At 41.7% G+C, this 19,574-nt stretch overlaps 1 protein-coding gene across 1 annotated transcript; it reads left to right on the forward strand.

Moving 5' to 3' along the window:
- Nucleotides 1-900: 900 nt before the first annotated feature.
- Nucleotides 901-11,114, forward strand: ca7 (carbonic anhydrase VII). Its single transcript, XM_049598390.1, has 7 exons — nucleotides 901-1,057; nucleotides 1,725-1,922; nucleotides 4,646-4,764; nucleotides 4,949-5,044; nucleotides 5,481-5,543; nucleotides 5,660-5,815; nucleotides 9,775-11,114. Exons 1-7 carry the CDS (start codon nucleotides 1,021-1,023, stop codon nucleotides 9,892-9,894), a joined length of 789 nt encoding a protein of 262 aa, XP_049454347.1. The 5' UTR covers nucleotides 901-1,020; the 3' UTR covers nucleotides 9,895-11,114.
- Nucleotides 11,115-19,574: the final 8,460 nt, after the last annotated feature.

Here is a 19,574-nt window from a genome sequence, read left to right on the forward strand (position 1 = left end):
CACTGGCAATAAAACAACAAATACAATAAAAAAGTAAATTATCAAAAAGTGTAAAGTGTGGGATAAAAGACGTAAACAGCCCAAAAACAACGATGAACAAATACATTTTCAAAACTGATTTAAAGTTGTAGGCTATTCAAAGGGGTGTCGCACCAAATTCTGGGCCCTGTGCATAGGCAGTCTTTTGATTCATGACTCTGTCATGCATCGTCTGAGCTTTTATTTTTTTTACAAAGTCAGGTGGCTTTCTTTCCCTTTCCTCTCTTGCTTTCTTTCTTTTCTTTTCCATTTCCCTTTCTTATGTAACAACACGACAGTGCACACTGGTGCTCCAGCAGCACTGGCAGTCACTCACTTGGCTCTATCTGCATTTACAGAGGAATCCTCATACAGGGGCGGACTTAATTATTTTGCACCTTTAACAGGTGAGAGAGGCCTGCAGATTTATTCAGCCAATTTTAATTTAGTTATGGCTTTAATTACTCTGAAATTTTTAAAAAAGCAAACAAAAGCAAACTTTTCATTCCAGGCTTTTTGAGGGCCCCCTCCCACTGGGGCCCCCAGAGTCATCAGTCCCACTTTTTCCCCCAAAACCCCTGCATGTTCGTTTATGGGATAAATTACACATGAATTTTAATGACACTCTTTATCATAAGAGTATTATATACGCCTATCAGCCATTATTTTGTCATAGAAATATACATCAGGTAATCATTTCGGTAATAAAACCAACTGTAATCATATCTTACTGAAATCATTAAATCTAAAAACAAATGACGTAATGCAGTGACCCTAGACAAGATAAGCTCCAAAACCTCAAGACAGGTGGATTCTATGCGTGTGAGTGCGCGCGCGTGCCTGTGGGCGTGCAGGGGCGTGTCAAGACAGGGATAATTGCCCTTCCCCTCCAGCCACCAGATAAACACAGACTGATAGCCGTGGCCGTCCTCCACGTGCGCAGCGGAGTGCCGGAGTCCAACGCCGACAGCTTGGTCAGACTTGGATCCACTTACAGGGACAATGCCAGGGAGTCAGTGGGGATATGGAAAACAGGACGGTAAGATCTCACAGGATCCAGGATCCAGACACAACCTCACTGCTCTTCCATTCACAGTGGAGGGAATTAACCTCATATCATCAATAGTTAGGCTATGTGTTGTTTGGTAAAGCTGTGAGGCATTGCGTGCGTTTTTCAAGAGGAGTAGAGGGCAGAGGAGCAAGGCTGTTAATGCAGCTTAGCCACATGCTTAAGGGGATGTCTGCTGTCACCTTTACCTGACTTTCCACCTGATTTGGCCCAGTGGTGTTGAGGAAGAAACACTGCATTGCAACAGGATCATGCATGGCCGGAAGCCTAATTGTTTTTAACACAAGTTGTTGTGTTAAAAACAATTGAAAAAAGTATTTACTGTGCTGCTTAGTTTGTAAATGATTCTTGACCCTTGAGTGACTTTCACTTTTGAATCTTGGGCTCTTAATTTTGTTCTGATGGTCCCACCTGTAAATTGTTTTGGAAATAGACCTTGATTACTTAGTGATTAATAGTTAAAACTAAGTTTGCTGTGTTAAATAAGAAAGCTTTATTCTCTCACTGTGCCCTATAAAGAAATGAATAGTGAATGAAATGAAAGCTGTTTTCTTTTAGTACATTTGATCACAACCAAGTGCAGTGCTGGGTGTATTAAATGTTCTGATTCTTGCTCATGGTCTTCTTCTATGCTCAGGTCCCTCTGTGTGGCACAAAAGCTTCCCTGTTGCCGAGGGGAACAGGCAGTCTCCCATTGACATCGTCCCCCAACAGGCTTCACATGATCCCAGCCTGGGCCCGATTGTCCTGAACTATGATCGATGTACTTCCATCAACATCGCCAACAATGGACACTCTGTTGTTGTGGAGTTTGAGGACTCAGATGACCGTTCAGGTGAGAGAAAGAGGTCTTCTGAAAGCAGAAATTACACCGACAAACAACCAGCAAACCAGTTCATATATGTTCTGCTTTTAAGTCTGCACAATCCACAGAGGATAAGATCTGCTGAAAGACTATGTGCATTGATATGACATGACCCCATGGGTGTCTTAAGAGATTATTGACAGATAATTTGAGATCTGATGTCAGCCACATGCAGTGGAAATCTGCACTCAAACTTAACTTTAAATAAACACACACTTGAAAGCTGGGATTACCTTGATTTTTTGAAAAGTGCAAACCATGCGAACATCTGACCTTAATCAGAGGTTGCACATAAGCCCCTGTTTATGCTGCAGGAAAGTAAAGGCAGCAGTTAACTGTATGAGTATCTGTCTGCCGGACAAGAGAAATAATAACCTCAGGTGATCTCAGTAGTTATTATGACCCTATTTGCTTTTATCGCAGGGTGGATCCATGTTAACCACCCTGTCATTAACATGAATGATAAGCTCAGAAATGTGGGGCTGTTTGGCTCAGACAGTTTCGACAGAGGAAGCAAGTAGCTATCACCTGCAGTGATTTATGAAAGAGGAGACCTGCAGGAAAATTAACGCACTTCCTCAGACAGATGCACAATATTAATATTAAGTAATTAAAACTTTTAATGATATATCGCTTTACAATCTCAAAGATCCGGCTCTGAATGTTAGAATAACAGTCATGTCGGAAGTTAATTATAATTGATGCCTTTTTTTCTGCAGGCAGTCATTAATGTTGGCATAACCAAGGTTGGAATTTACAGCATTATTATCTTTAACCACCTGACTCAGCACATCAGCTATCATACTGTAGATAAAGCAGTTTTCATACCTGCTACTATCACATATTTGTACTTAACAGATTTCCTTTTAACAGATCACATTGTTCCTGTGGACATAGGAGTAGACTTCGTGGGTGGATGCAGGGGACACCTCCGCCCTCAATATGCATCCTCCCAGTAAAAACATGAAGCAGAGGACTTTTACTTTCACAATTAAAGACATATACCTCAAAAATGGCAGAAAATGCACAAATTAGTGTTTAAAAATCACTGTAAAGCAAGAAATTAAGTGTTTGATGCTTTGCTTTTGGTTGAGGCCCAAACACCCATTTCAAATGTGTCCCCCCAGTGTGTAGATATCTCACATCTATACTGTAAGATGGACCAGATAAGTGTTTTGCTCTCTGTGCCATTCATGCCTCGCTAAGCTGACCTGGACTGGTGTGTCAGAAGGATGTCAGCAGCATCACAATGAATAACAGTCAGATTAAACTGGTGCTCATATCCAGCAGTGTCAGCCAGTCACAGGCCCTGAAAACAGTCTGTACTATTCTGATAACGGGCTGAACATTATTATGACATATATTAAAGTATGTGTCCACCCTTGTTGGACAGTGGACCTGAATGTAAAGCTAAACCAAGGTAAAAGTAGCTTTAACATTGCTTTATTTAGCACAGGATTGGCTATTTGTGTCTCAACCTAAAGCTTGTGTCACAAAGCTCTGATGATAGATTTGTTGGTAGAGCAGACGGTTGGTCTGTCTGTTAGTGCTTATGTCTCAGCTTTGAGTTAGAAGCTGAGTTTAAAGGAGCAGTGTGTAGAATTTGGAGGCATCTAGGGATGAGGATTGCAGATTGTAACCAGCTGAAACTTCCCCCATGTGCCAATCATAAACTACCAATCAGGATTCCTTCAGTGTTTTTACCAGGAGTTGAATTATCAGCAGAGCCTCTTCCTCTTCAAAACAAACGGACCGGGCGATTTAAACCGGTGAAAACACTGAATGAAGCAGTTTAACATTAAAAGAAATCAGTTTTTTCCAATGCTAAATACAGTATCTGATGCAAAATCGCAAATGACCCTATCTAGAGCCAGTGTTTGGTTTGTCCGTTCTGGGCTACTGTAGAAACATGGCAGTGCAACATGGCAGACTCCTTGGGTAAGGACTCTCTCCCTATTTAGACATAATCTGCTCATTTTAAGGTAACAAAAACAGCTTCATTCATTCATTTTCTGTAATCGCTTTTCCTGTTAGGGGTCGCAGGGGAGCTGGAGCCTATCTCAGCTGACACTGGGCGAGAGGCAGGGTACACCCTGGACAGGTCACCAGACTATCACAGGGCTGACACATAGAGACAGACAACCATTCACACTCACATTCACACCTACAGCCAATGTAGAGTCACCAGTTAACCTGCATGTCTTTGAATTGTGGGAGGAAACTGGAGTATCTGGAGAAAACCCACGCTGACACGGGGTGAACATGCAAACTCCGCACAGAAGAGCCCCCCCACCCCAGGGTTCGAACCAGGAACCCTCTTGCTGTGAAGTAACGATGTTAACAATGCTAGCCACCTAAGGAAAACACAATAAAATTTATTTTCAGGTGATCACACCCTAAAGAAAACATACTTACTGTATTTAATTTCTGCCAGTATATCCCTCTAAATTCCACACACTGGACCTTTAACTATGCTGGGTGTTACCAGGTTGACTCATCCTGCAGTGGTACCCAAGCTGTTTGGGTGATGCTGCACACACGATGCTCTGTGCAGCGTTCTGCTCGAAAGCAGTTTGTCTAGTTTGTCTGACGCCCACAGAGAGTAGGTGTGTGGGTGTGTGTGTGGCTGCCAAACCTTTTTTATTTATTCACTTATATATATATTTTTCTTCACATCTCCTCATCTTCCACAGTGATCCAGGGAGGCCCTCTTGACAACCCTTACAGGCTGAAACAGTTCCACTTCCACTGGGGCGGAAAAGGCTGCGATGGCTCTGAGCACACTGTTGCAGGAAGGAGCTACGATTCTGAGGTCAGTGTTTGAATACTTCACTGTGTCAGTGTCTAATTACAGAAACACATTTTTGGCTAAGAAAAAAATTACCAGTATTTCCATCTGCGTATGAATGTCTTATGTGACTTGATTTTATTTATTTAACTTTAAAAGCCAGCTCTTTTTCTTTCTGTCGTTCTCTCCTCCTGTTTCTCCCCTCTAGCTTCATTTAGTACACTGGAATGCTGTCAAGTACAAGACGTTTGGGGAGGCGGCAGAAGCTCCTGATGGCCTCGCTGTCCTCGGCATCTTTTTAGAAGTAAGATGTCTCTCTTAAGTGCAGTCCCATTTTCTATCCCCGTGCCCCCTCTCTTCTCCATTTTGTATTAGTGTCACAGATTCACAGTTGTTTTTTACTTCACGCTGACAGAAAAAAAGATGTGGGTGGTGATTTTTAAAAGGTTATAGAAGTTGTAAGAGAAGCTAGTGGGAAAAATTCTCAGTTCTCTCACATGATATCTGTTGTGTATATTTGAAAAGCTAGTGCTGTTGACAGTGAGTAGAAACATATTTTCTTTATGATATACACTCTGATATTTACAGTAATCTCTCCCTTGACCAGTGTTGTGTTTCTGAAATGTGCCAGCTTCAACAAAAAACAAACATTTCTGATCTTTTGTAGATTATATATGAAAATATAGATTCCCTTCAGGTCTCAAATCAAATCCAAAAGCAATCTTTGTCTGTTATGCAAGACAGGTGACGACCACAGATGGCTCCACACGATAACAGATGCTCTCTACATGGTGAAGTATAAGGTGAGTACTATGACTGTCTCTGGGTTTTATCGCCTGTAATATTCATGTAGTTTATGACCTGCTCTTAGCGTTATTGCAGTAATATAAAAGCTGCTGTCTTTCTGTTTTCCTTACAGGGCAGTGTCACAGATTTCAAAGGTTTCAACCCTAAGTGCCTCCTGCCTAGTAGCCTCCACTACTGGACCTACCTGGGATCGCTGACCACACCCCCCCTGCACGAGAGCGTCATCTGGATTGTTGTGCAGGAGCCAATCATGCTGTCTGAAAAACAGGTGTGTGTGTGTGTGTGTGTGTGTGTGTGTGTGTGTGTGTGTGTGTGTTGCACTGTTCCTTTGACCACAGTGCGTGCCAGATTTCCAACACTTAGAACACTGTGGTCGTTATTTATTATTCCAGGTCATGTGGCACGGCCATTCATACACAGCATTAACCCCAATCTAGCTGTTTTAGCTGCGGGCCAGAAGTGGGCAACTCCTCTGTCATAGGATCTATGTTTTCCTTGACGACTACTAGAACTACATCACTGCTTAAAATAAGAAGTATACGAGGCAAACATCTCATATTCATAATGAAAGAAAAAAGGTGCATCAGAGATATTGATATTTGATTAAGACAAATGGACAAAACAGATGTTATATTTTATCGATTCCCAGTTCCACATATATGTTCAACTCTCAAGTATTACTGATTGCTTTCATATATTTGTTGCAGTCGATGATCTTTTCTCAAATATTGAGCATAGCTCAGCTCACGTCCCAGCTACATCAGCTGATCTCAAACAGCCAATCAACTGATGGAGCAGCTGATTGATGGAAGGAAGTCAGCTGATAGATCACATGATTCCTTTCTATGCAACCAATTCGGCAAATCTCATTCAGGGCGCCCTATTTAAACTGCTCTGGCCTGGCTACTGTTGCTGCTTCCTCTGCAAGCTGCTTTGCAACCCAGCTCCTCCTTTTCATGCTGTGTCTGACTTATCAATGTCATTTCTGTTTGTCACTGATGCTGCTCTGGTCTGTTCATAGGGGGTCTTTGCTGCTGCTCTCCCTGCCTTAGGCTTTCCATGTAGATGCATGGAAGGGCAGAGCAAACATCCCTGCCCTTCCATGTAGATGCATGGAAGGGCAGGGATGTTTGCTCTCCCTGCCTCAGGCTTTCCTCGTTTGCGAGTGGAAGGGCAGAGAGGTGTGCTCTCTCCACCTTATGTTTTCCAAATAGACGCGTGGAAGAGGCTTTCTGCGCAGGCGTAGGAAAGTTATAGGGGCCCCAGAACAGAGCCATACCGCTAAATGTAATACTGCAAATGGACATAATTTGGTCCTCACTGAAGTTCAGTTTTTAAATATGAAAGAGACCAACTGAATTTACTTTTTGATCAAAAAATATACTATGTAGGATTTTCCTAAAAACAGTCTATTGACTCTATACAGAGGTAATCCCTCTCAATCATCACTTATGACTCACTAGTAGTGTGTGGCGGTGTATTTTCCTGCAGAGACTCTGCCCTCTGCCTGTATTTTCTTTTTTTCTGCTTATTTTCTGTGCTTGGGACGTTTATGTGTGTGTACCGCCACACCACTCAGGTGAGGTTGAGGGTTTATAAAAAGTTAGTGACCATGTGCCAGACCATGAGCAGCAGGCATCCAAGAGACACCGCGCCAAAAAATTCAGATAAAGTGAGGTGAAACACCAAACAAAAGTGAATCTGAGGTTGGCTTTTACTTTTACTCTTTCTGTCAAGCGGGTTTACAAACAGCAGCTGACAATCCTGCACAGTATTACTTTAAATAAACACAGTTGTACCAGGGGAAGGACGTTGTATGTTTTAGCTGTAAGTCAGTGGAACTTAAGGCACTGATGCTGCAGTTGATCGGTCAGTTGTGACATCCATGTTTCCCTGCCTGCATAATGTTAAGCTACATGCTCCACTAGGCTCCAAGGATCCTCCGCCTCCTTTGTTGTCAAATCAAAGTTCAGCATCAGTGGATCAGTATGTCACATTTGAGTCATGGTGGGCTTTACCTCTGTGCTGTAGCATGTTCAGAAATTTACTGTTTGGCCCCAGTATAATGCTATTTTTATCAAGAGGCAAGCACAAGAGCAAGCATCATTCATGGGGGATGCCGTGTGCAGGGTTGACTTGTTTTTATCCTCCCCTCCTTGCACTGAATTTAATCAGAAAGTTTAGGCCTGGTAACCCCAGGTTGCTGACAAGTTAAGCTGAAAAACTGGATGTCTTGCAGCACATGCCTTCCAGGTCCCCCTGTGAGCTGGCCCTATGGCGACTGCTGCCAGCCTCTGGATTATACTCTCCCACTTTGTTGATCTTTGTTAGTCTAGTTCCCCATTTTTAACTCCAGCAATCTACATGAGGAATCAGGGGTTTTAATGACAGCGGCACCTCGGGGTGTAGCCACGAGCGATCCGTCTGTGAACCAATGTGTGTTAGCATAGCTGGGGGCGAGGCGTAAGCTGGGCAACTGGCCCCACAATCTATGCCTCCAGGCCTCAAGCCTTTGATCCCCTCCAGCTGATTATCCTGATGGATGGACAACTGGATGTGTGCAGGGCTTTAATTGAGAAATGCTTGCATGGGGACCCAGCAGGGAAAAGCCCTTATATAACAAGGTATTATTTTGTTTTTCATTTCCCCTCATATTGGTCGACATGGAGCTTAAAGGGAAAAACAAAAAAGAAGGTGGGACGTGTGAGGAAGTTTTATAAAGGAGCATGAGTTAGATAATTAGTCTGGTAACATTCAAAATTTTATGTGAAAAAGTTTCATTATGATACAATATTGTGTAGATTGTTTGGACAATGTCACAATGTTCGTTGATATCACAAAGTCTGACATGATATGATTTTGATTTGATTAAATTCAGGGGACAATATGAGACAATATCAGTGTACGTACTCATTGTCTTTTTCTTGGCTATGTGCCATTATCTACCTGGCGCTAGGCTGCTAGCACTGTTTGAATATTTAGGAAGGAGCTGTGCTTGGATGGAAATGGTGACATAAGATAAGACAGGATAAGATAAGATAAGATAATCCCTTATTCGTCCCACAGCAGGAAAATCTGCAACATTACAGCAGCTGAGGGATAGTGCAAACAGGAAGTATCAGTAGAAAAAAATAAATTACAAAGCCATATATAAATACATATACATAAAGTAAGTAAACTGTACAGAAACAAAGAGCAGTGTAATCAACAAACAGTATAAAAACACAAAGTCATATAATTAGGAAGCATCAAAAGGAAGCAGAATATAATAGACAGACTAAATGGCTGGTTTTACTGACTATTATTGACAGATGGAAGTATAGATATTGCACAACAATACTGATATTGCACCTGAGTGATTAATTGTAAGCAGTAAAAAATAAAAACAAGTAATAATAAATAGACAGGCTGAGTGGCAGAATTAACATTTACATTTACATTGCATGACATCGATTGTGACATGGGAATTTCAAAATAAAGGTATTATATTTATAGATGTTTTCATTTTGCATATATGATATTAAATCTTGGTATTTGATTTAATATATCAATCCAGATCGATGTATTTTGACACCTCTTCTATGTCTGCGTAGCCAAACCTAGAAATAGAGTATCCATCTGTACCATAGACCTTCATTGACATTCATTTTCCGTAAACGCATATCCTGTTAGGGGTCACGGGGGGGGGCTGGAGCCTATCCCAGCTGACACTGGGCGAGAGGCAGGGTACACCCTGGACAGGTCATCAGACTATCACAGGGCTGACACATACTGTAGAGACAGACAACCATTCATGTTCACATTCACCTACCACCAATTTGGAGTCACCAGTTAACCTACCCTGCATATCTTTAGACTGAAGTTAGCAAACCTGGAGAAAACCCACGCTGACACAAGAAGAACATGCAGACTCAGCACAGAAGGGCTCCCCTACCCCGGGAACCCTCGTTCTGTGAGGCGACAATGCTTACCACTGCACCACCGTGACACTCTGTCCAAAAATAAAATAGTAGTATTCAGAGAGGGACAAATACATTGTAGGGTTTGGTCTTCTAATGGGATTTGTTGACCATAACATCCAAAAAAAATCACCACACTTATCCTTTTAACATGCTCAGAGTGTGTAGTGTGCAGCTAAAGTTGTGCATGGAGCTTTTTTTAACAAACAGATTCATTTTTGCAAACATATTAAGAGTAAACGCTGTCCATCTGTCTCTCCCGATGCAGCTGGGCAAATTTAGAACACTTCTGTTCACTGGAGAGGAAGAGGATCAGAGGACACGCATGGAAAACAACTTCAGGCCTCCCCAGCCTCTCAAAGGAAGGAAAGTGCGCTCCTCCAATTAATGTGACCCCCAAGAGATCTGCGGGCGTAGACAACAAAGGCTCTTCTAGACAACGCTGAATGCATTACTTTGATTGTACTGTTTTACCTCATGGTAGCTTGTCCTGAGGATTGCTGATTTACTTTGTACAGAAAGGTAATTCTCATCACTGCCAGCACCTTAAGATGCATGCATCCCTCTACTGGTCAGAAGCTCCAGGGGCAGATGGAGGAATCAGTTATTGAATGATTAAGGGAAAAATAAAAGGGATGTAGAAAAGAAATACAATATTAACACTGCAGATTTGACTACTGTGTGCTATTTGTTGATATGAGCTATATGTTGATGAAGATTCAAAGGGTGGATGTGTACATGTATCTTTATAGCTGTTCAAGGAAAACAAGTGCTGCTGTGGCAAGCTCTTGTAAGGTGCTACAGAATTTAATATTATATGTGTATGTATCTAGTATGTCTGTTTACCTGTGCAGTCTGTTGCTGTTTGCAGACTGACATCACACCGCTCTGCCATCTGCAGATCCATAACTTCGGCCTCCCTACTGATCCCGATTGATCCCATGTTGATCCGGCCTGTTGCTGGTGGATTCCCAGTCCTTGTGGCCATAGATCCTTTCCAGTCCCAACAATCCCAACTGGAGGTTGGATTGGATTAGAGCTGCCTTTGCTTAAACTGCTCTGTTTGGCCATGACGTAGGACATGAAAGTCTCAGGTGCTTGAGAGCTCAAGAGACGGACTAATATCACCACAAGCAGCTGTTGTTTTAAGCAAAAACCTCTTTAAACTCAAGCAGCCCAAACAACAAGCCAATGAATTCAGTGTTTCAATTAAACTTCAAATCTCTGTCTTTAAACTGCATCCTGCCTCAAGAGTTGTGTTTCCTGGTTCGGTGTTTTTACTATGCAGTAGGTGATGCACACGGTCATTACCAGCTCACCTCTGAAGCTCCACTTGTCAGAGAAGCAAATGCACAGTCCAGTATGTACATGCCTGACTGAGTATCTCACTTGAGAGAGTTATTGCAGCTTTGTGTAATGTATATAGATGGACTTGGATTTTACTACTATAGAGACAGATACTGTACAATGAAACACACACATGGAGAATGGCACCTCTGATTGTTTGTTGATGTGAAAGAACATTCAAATTGTAATTTATGGGTGGTCTGGATATTTTTGTAATGCATTCAAAATCTTCCCATGTTTGCTGAATGAAATAAAATTCAACGTAACTTTGTTTTAAGATGTCTTTTTCTCCCATTTGAAGCCAGACCGACATTCACAAATACACAGATGCTCTCAACCAAACACTGCACATTTCTGATCTTGTTTATTTCATAGTGTTTCAAAACCAGACAAACGGCAAACAGCAGGTTGCTGCCAGACGAGCACAAGCAGACTTGTACACTCATGCGACACAGACGACTGTTTCTCCTCTTGCTAAAAAGCATTGTTCACCTTCTTTGTTCCAGCTGCTATAGCTGAACCTTGTACCCAGTACCTACAATGTGTTTTTGGACAAAGGAGCCATTCAAGCAAATGTTTAAACTCACTCTCACTGATCAGAAGTAGCAATACTGGGCTCGAGGTAATTAGTAGCCAGGTTTTGGCCTGCAGCGGTGAGGGACAGAAAGAAGGAACGCAGACTGTGATCACGGTCAATTATTTACCAACTGTGTTCACTGAGACTGTTTTATTTGCCCCTTAAATTAAGCATATTAGAGTGTTTGTAGTTAATATCATCAAAAGACTACCCATAGGATGTGACTAATGTGGAGTGAGGTTGTTACACCTGGTTGCTTCTATAAATGTGTCTCGGTTTTTAGAATGGTGCAAAGAAAAAACGTTTCCTTTTCACATTTGGATATAAAAAGGAATTTCCAGGAAACAAATGCCATTTTTGCCATTCAGTAATGTTCAGCTTCAACAGTAAGGAGTATATAAAAAGTATAATTTGAACTTCTTTCTAAAAACCTTATTTCATTGAAGTCTGTGGCTTCAACATGTAGCTACAACATTTGTCCAGCAGATGGCAGGATGGAGGTATATTTGCAGACCAAAAACCTGGATTTTGTATTTTTATATTTGTGGGATTTGGATTAGGTTTACCAAGATAATGCCTGTGACAACAAATAAATAAATAACTGCTTTGGAGATTAGCATTTAATTTGATTTAACAGATTTAAGATCAGTAAGATGCTTCTGAGGCAGGATTGTTTACGATATAGAGAATAAGAATAAGGATAGCATCACTAAATCATATTAAGTTTTTAAAGGATGGGGCCAGATGAAACACAAGGAAATCACAGAATACAGATTTGCATGTACATTAAACAAAGTAAGACACAATTTATTTAAAATTAAGTCTTCTTTTTACTTTATACTGGACTTGTGAGCTTTATTTTTGCCCACAGACACATTTTAATTCAATTTTCAGGTTGTTTACACAATGAATTTAGCTTGTCCCAATCTTCCAGTAGGTGGCAGCATCCACTGTCTGTTGTATCACATGTACTCCAGACACAAGGTTTGAATTTTAAAAAAGTAAAAATAACCCACAGACAACTGTACAGCAGCTCGGATACATGGAAATGGCTGCATTTGGCAATCACATGCTGTGTTTCATAGAAAATGGCTGACCACAGCAGAAACACACACCCTAAATCCAAAGAGACAGCATATTCTCTGCTTTCAGTAACACTTGACTTTGCCTTTGTCCGTCCTCCATGCCACTATAAGCATTGTTTGAATCGAGAGGTCACATTACCCCATCTGGTTTCATTTCCATCTAATTGCTGACGGCTGTGGAAAAATTCAGTTTCAGGTTAATGAATAAGGAATGAAAGTGGGTGTGTGTGAAGTATATTTAACACATATACTCAAATAATCTTTCCAAAATAGCATCAGGGAGCTTTATTGAGACCGAGAATACCTGAGCAGGCACATCATCCTCAGCCACAATCGATGTGCCATGTAATATGATATTACAGTCAGGCCTCAGAAATAGAGTCGGTCACACGTATTTTTAGCATCAGGATATCTATACGTGCTTGTTGTAGTGATTTTTCCCAGACACAGCAACATCTGAGCAACTTGTGAAATATAAATCTGCAGGACAAACGAGCAGCAGGAAAAGTTGCTGGACAGGCAGAAGAATTTAGTTTCCCATAAGATGTCTGAATGAGCTACATATTTGTTTAAATGATGAGAAATGTATTAATTATTGAATGGAGGCTGCAGATGCCCTTTACTTTCCTTTTTTAGGTAGCCAATTATTGTTTTATCTAGGCCAAATATGTATGTCTACCCATGTCTACAACCCAAAGGTTTCACAAAATTAAAATCAAACTACTAGTATACTGTATACATAGGCCAGTATCTCAAGCACTCCATTAATTTAACATGTCAAAGTCAATTTAGTTATGAAGAGTATAGGCTAACATTCATCCTGTGAGAGAGTTAAAGATGTCTCTTTATTAGTAGTCATGCATAATCATCAAAATGTCTATCCAAAGTAGAAGTACTTGTGCTGGAAAATGGTTGTTAGTGTCATGTCAGTGTCATATCATCATCTACATATTATTGGATTATTATTAGTGATGCATTAATGTGAGCAGCATGTTATGGTGCAGCTGGTTGCAGGAGGAGCTCATTTTAATTTATATACTGATAAGTAGATAGACCTTTAGCAATGCATAGTATTCCATAAACGTATCACAGGTATTCTTTGTTGAAAGACGTGATCTACAAAGTAACTAGCAACTGTAACTTGGAAATAAATGTAAATACTTTTCATTTGTACATTATCAGCAGGTATGCAGAAGCTTTACGTTTATCAACAATGTTGTGGTGAAGTTGCTGTAAGGTTTAGGTACCAAAAAATTACCTAGTTATGGTTCGGAAAAGATCACGTTGTGGCTTAAAACACCCAGGTTTGGTCGCTCAAGCATCATGTGGGAACGCTGCGATTTTCTGCTATAAAACACCAGGGTTTGGTGCCACAAACACCAGTGGAAATGCTGCAAAGGGTCACCAAAAATGAGTTATGTTACTGGTTTCAAACAGTGGTCTGCAGTGGTCTCCATCTTGGTCTCCTGTCACACCATCCACCCTCCCCTTCACCTCCCACTGACAAAAGGCAGCCTATATATTATGTCACTTTAGAAATGTTGATATGATACATATGAAACATACATATGTATAGTACTTGTGGTTTGCAGAAATGTACAATTCAAACATTTTCTTCTGACGACTAAACTGATCAAATTTCCCTCTGAGATTTGGTGGATTACAGGTTCAGCGTAAAGTTGCATCAAATTAAAATAATTACATAAAGTGCAAATTCCTCAAAATTGGATTCAAGAACAGCAGCCTACTTGAATAATGTACTTAGTCACATTCCACCACTGCTGATGAATCTGAAAGATGTGAGCATTTACAGGACAGCGAGGGATTAACATAAAATGCTGCTGATAATGGGAAGGAGTTTGACCCATGATGAGGACAAGAGTCAAAATATCCCAACGTCTGCTGCTTTGATTTTCACCCCTAACCATATGAAGGTGCATTACTACATTGCTGTAAAGTCTCTTTAATTATCTGATTTCATACCAAAATACAATAGACTTTTTTGACAGTCATGAAGCTGCAAAGGCTTCAACCACATGTTCCACTAAAACCACCACTAATCTAATCTAAACTGCTGTATCTAACCTTCTAATCTCAGTTTTTATGACACCACAGTCCTCACACACTGAGCTGCTTCTTCTGTTTCAGCAGTAAAAGCTCGAAAACAGAACACCCCACTCCCAAATCCTTTTAAGTTTCCCAATATTGTCAGGACAGCGTCTCTATCTGGCAATCAGGCGACACCGCCAACGGTCCAGTTGCCATGGATACAAACAGCACATGTAGCACAACACAATTGCTGGCCGGCTCATATCTCCCCCTACTTGTCTATGAGCCCGTGATCCGTCGCCGTCACCCTGTCAGAAAATAAAACCATACTACAAAAATATCCAACGCGTCTTTCCCCTAAACACCCCTGCAGCGACACGTGTGTGTTTCTGATTCATTAGGGAGCTTTATTTAGCAACATGTTATCTATTCTTCAGTGGACAGGCCTGTGATCTCTGACCTATTCCATCCAAACCACACACACACACACTCACACACACAGCACCTGTCTCCTCTGGATGCTGATGTTTGGCCTTCACCCAGGTTCAGGGTCAGGGTTTTAGGGTTGTACTGTAACAGTTCACCAAACAATATACACCTTTTATGGGTTGTGTATATACACCAAATAACATTAAGGTTGTCAGGCAGTGGCCTTGGTTCACAGAGTGGATTATAAATCACAGCAGAAAAGAAGAAATGAGGTTCCCTCTCTTGGGCGCTCTGTTGGTGGTCTGTTATGATAATTAAAGAAAACAGAGCTTCGCTGTCATGGGAGAGAGGTCACGATCTGTAATTCTATACTTGGCTGTCAGCCCGTGCACCATAAAGACTTTGATGTATGGACTATTTTTTAGAAAATATCTCTTAGCTTCCTCTGGCCATATGATTTTGGCCTCTCTTGGTAGACCTACGGTAAAAGTTTATTGAGACTTGTCTCCATCTATGACAGTCACGCCCCGACCCCTGACATCTAATCTTGACAGTGTGGCGTTACCCAGCATTGAGCCATGTCATATTTTAGTGGGCAACTGACACCTACATGATCTTCAGGGAACTCATCTGACTTTCCCCAGTGACCCTTGAGTCAAGCCAAGATCTCAGTGTTTGCACAGAGCGTCTATAGCAACACACACGGTCAGCGCTGCATCACGACTCAGTCAACCCCTATTTATTTCATGCACGACATCTGTTTAAAATCAGTGTCACAAACATTTGGCTTACTGGGGAGATATGTAAAACTAATTTCGGTGGAGTTAAGAATCGGGGATTTATATTCAGAGCATAGTTGATGAGAGCTGATATAAACCAGCGGTCACAGATATTATAATAAACATTAGCTGAAACTGGCTGGACAGCTTTTTGCTTTATTGGTGTCATTTCCTCCGCAGGAATCACTAAAGGCCAAACCATTTCTCAGTATTAAGCACTGACATGATGCATTTCAGAGGCATCTTTTTGGCAGTGGTGCAGATTTTTTTTATGGTGTACCATCAAGCTGACACACTACATAAATTTCAGTGTAATGCCACCCTGTACCATTGTGACTGTTGATCATTAGACATCATGTTTTCATGAGTGTGACCTACTCAGTGACTTTTTAAGTACTAACAAGACTGTAGTTATGCTCTGTGAGACTTGGGCACAGTGATGCTTGGAGCCAAGTGCTAATGTCTGTATGTTAACACAGTGACAGTGTTAACATGCTGATGTTTAGCAGGTAATATTTATCAGATTCACCATCTTGGTTTACATTTTAGCAAACTAACATTTGCTCATCAGTTCTCTTCATTTGTCAAGGGATTATTAGGCACATTAACCAGTAACAAACCAAACATTCCAGCATGTCAACCCACCATCATCCAACAACACAATACATAAATATCATCCAGACATAAACACAAACATTATCAGGCACAAAAAAAGAGACATAAACCTTCCACAAGCAATGAACCCAGAGATATCCACAACAAAAAGGAAATACAAAGCACAAACACAGCCCCCTGGGTAGAAGACATAATACGTAAATCCAAACAAGACAAAATCTACATCTACATGAATCAGTGCCAAAGACTATTTGATCCAGTTCACAGACCAATAGTCCAAACAACTCGGAGTGAGAGGGATCCTTCATAGGTTACTTCTCTCTTCTTATCCCACGCCCTAAAGAGATACTCAGAGGATGCAAGAACATTATCAAAACATATTTTCAATTATAGGTGATAGAGTAAAAGAGAAATGGGAAATTAATTGCAAATTAGTATAACAGCTGAGGATTGGAAACATTCATTTAGAGAAAAAATGTAATATCACACAGTCCAAATACTGGAGATGGTTTGCTTAGAAAGTGAATATGAGATGTTTTCTATCCCTGAAAAAATATGGGAAATGTTGCCCCTCAGTGAGAACTTACAGCTGGAGAGGATGTGGAGAACTAACAGCAAACTATACTCACATCTTTTTCCTCTGCCCAGTGTTAAAGCCCTTACGGGATGAGGTTAAGAGAACAATATAATTCATATTGGGAATCAGAGGCCAGGCCCAACGTCAAGCCATCAAAGCCCTGTCCAGTGCTGCTGAAAGAGCAAGTCAGTGGCTTTGGATCAGGAGGAAAGACGACGAAGTCAACATCAAGGGGTGTGAGGAAAGCCCAATCCCAATACCCCCCCTTGTCCACTACTAGGGTGACCATATTTTGATTTCCAAAAAAGAGGACACTCAGCCGGCCACGACATAGCCTACTTAAATGATACTCGCAGTTTACTCAAAGATGCCTTATAATTTTAATATATTTAAAATTTATATGTATGGATAGAAAATTCAGTTATATTACAAAATAATATCTCTCAAAGACAAGATAGATCTCTCAAATTCAGATAGGCCCCAATAGGGGACACATACACACACTAGAGTGTGGCGATCCGAGCCTGACGGTACCCGACAGGTCAGGCCGGGTTTGGTCAGAAATGTAGCTATAAATTGTATTCGGGCTCGGGTCGGATTCAGTCAGCTTTCAGTGAAAATGTAGTGTAAAAATACATAAAATCCTATTGTCTGTCCTGTTTATTGCTTGGGCTCTGTTGTTTACGTGACAACACCTGAACATAACACGCACAGTCACACATTGGCTGTTTGTTTCTACCTCTCCCCTCGCTGAAAGTCTCGGACTTCCAGCCGCCTGCCTCCGCCTTGATTAAACGCTGAAAATAAATTAAAAGAGGGAGACAGGTTTTTCCTATTTTATTTTATCTTATTTTGTTTTATTTCTCCCTCTCCTCTCGCTGGAAGCATCGGACCTCCCTCCTCCTGCTCCTGTCTCAAACATGGAGGTCTCCCTCTCCGCAGCTGAGCACCCACGGCGCACGCCCGGCCTGTTAAATAGCCTGTAACCACTGTGTGACACAAACTCAGTGCTTTGGTCATAAAATAATGTCGGGCTCGGTTCAGGTTCGGACAGAAATATGCTGCCCGTGCCACACTCTAACACACACACACACACACACAAACACACGGAAAACCGGACATTATCATCAGTTTATAAAAACCCCCTGGATGCCCCGGACAGGACGTGAAAAGTGGACATGTCCGGGCAAAAGAGGACGTTTGGTCAGCCTATCCACTACTCTAGCCCTTGCCTACTACCCCTTGGCCCCCAAAATGAAGCAACAAGGGGTAGGGGTTGAAATCTTTCCCTAGGAATTGGGACACCACTCACTACGTCACCGCGTCAGTTACGTTCACGCATACTATTTTAAACAGGAAGCTGCGAGCCATCTACATTTCCAACCAGCATCTACAGTGGAGTCTCCGGTTGAGCTCATCCTACCTATCGCGTTTGCCGCATTCATCATGCTTCGTTTGATGAACAACAGACGACAGGGGACTTCTGCTAGCTAGCTAGCTAACCAGCTAACATTACGAGGTAGCATAGTTACACTAGCTGTGTTATCGTAATGTGAAAAGTCAGACAATTTTGCCGAACAGGACAGGTGACAGACGCCAGATAGTGCGAGCTAGCTAGCTAGCTAGCTAACAAGCAACCTGACGACGGTAACGTTAGCTATGTATGAACTTTTTTCCCTGTCTCTTACTCGGTGGTAGCCATGGGGACGTCTACCCCTCACTGGCAAGTCAGCATCTGAAATCCCTCGCTCCGAAGGGCTAGTTTCATACCCACTACCCCTTGTTATGCCCCTTACCCCTACACGCAAAAGGGAATTGGGACACCACTACCCCTCGCGGGAACGCGCAAATGTAGGGGTAGGACCAAGGGGTAGGGCTAAGGGGGGGTATTGGGACAGGCCCGAAGGAGCTAAAGCAGAGGGGAGCACACCTGGGACACCAGTTGTTGCTGTTGAACCCTCTGGAGGTGCCGTGGGCCTATTCAGTGAAACACCCATGAAGGAGGGCGCCCACCTTACGACTCCAATGAAACCGTAGCTCCTTCAACCACCCATACCTGTGATGACATCATCATCCCCACCCACGTCTCTCAAGGTATAAACAAGGATTGTAACATCTAGTCCCATTCAGGTACGCGGCCAGGCGTAAGCTTGGATCAGGGAGGAGGACGCCCCTGCCATGCAGAGTCCATGGCACTGTGGATGACAACATCATATCCTGTGTTTGTAAAACTAAATAACACTTAGAGATAGAAAACATACCTGGAATTAAATTATATGGACAGATACAACAGAATGAAGTGTGTGTGGTAGCCATGACACAGGTGTCAAGGACATGGAAAAATCCAATTTCACAACAACAATAGAACAGATTATTGAAAAGGAGAAATTAACTTTCACAGAGATGATTTTGAGAAATGGAACAAATTATATCCCAACGGCAGAATACACAAAATGACATACTGTTTTGTGACGGGTATGAATTGCCTGTCAGTTGCAAGACTATGCAGGAAGCTTTAACTTACACAAAAAAAAAATATGCGGTGGACTTAGTCATGATTTGCACAAAATATTTGTCAGATGTTGAAAGAAACATTGCAATAAGATATAA

The sequence above is a fragment of the Epinephelus fuscoguttatus genome, linkage group LG2 (genome assembly GCF_011397635.1).
Source record: "Epinephelus fuscoguttatus linkage group LG2, E.fuscoguttatus.final_Chr_v1".
NCBI lineage: Eukaryota > Metazoa > Chordata > Actinopteri > Perciformes > Serranidae > Epinephelus > Epinephelus fuscoguttatus.

Bases quoted from the DNA above. Each gene is read 5' to 3' on its own strand.
- ca7 (XM_049598390.1), top strand. From the start codon at position 1,021: ATGCCAGGGAGTCAGTGGGGATATGGAAAACAGGACG. The intron at 5,045-5,480 runs GTAAGATGTCTC...CTGTTATGCAAG, and splicing joins TCCTCGGCATCTTTTTAGAA to ACAGGTGACGACCACAGATG. The intron at 5,816-9,774 runs GTGTGTGTGTGT...CTCCCGATGCAG, and splicing joins TCATGCTGTCTGAAAAACAG to CTGGGCAAATTTAGAACACT.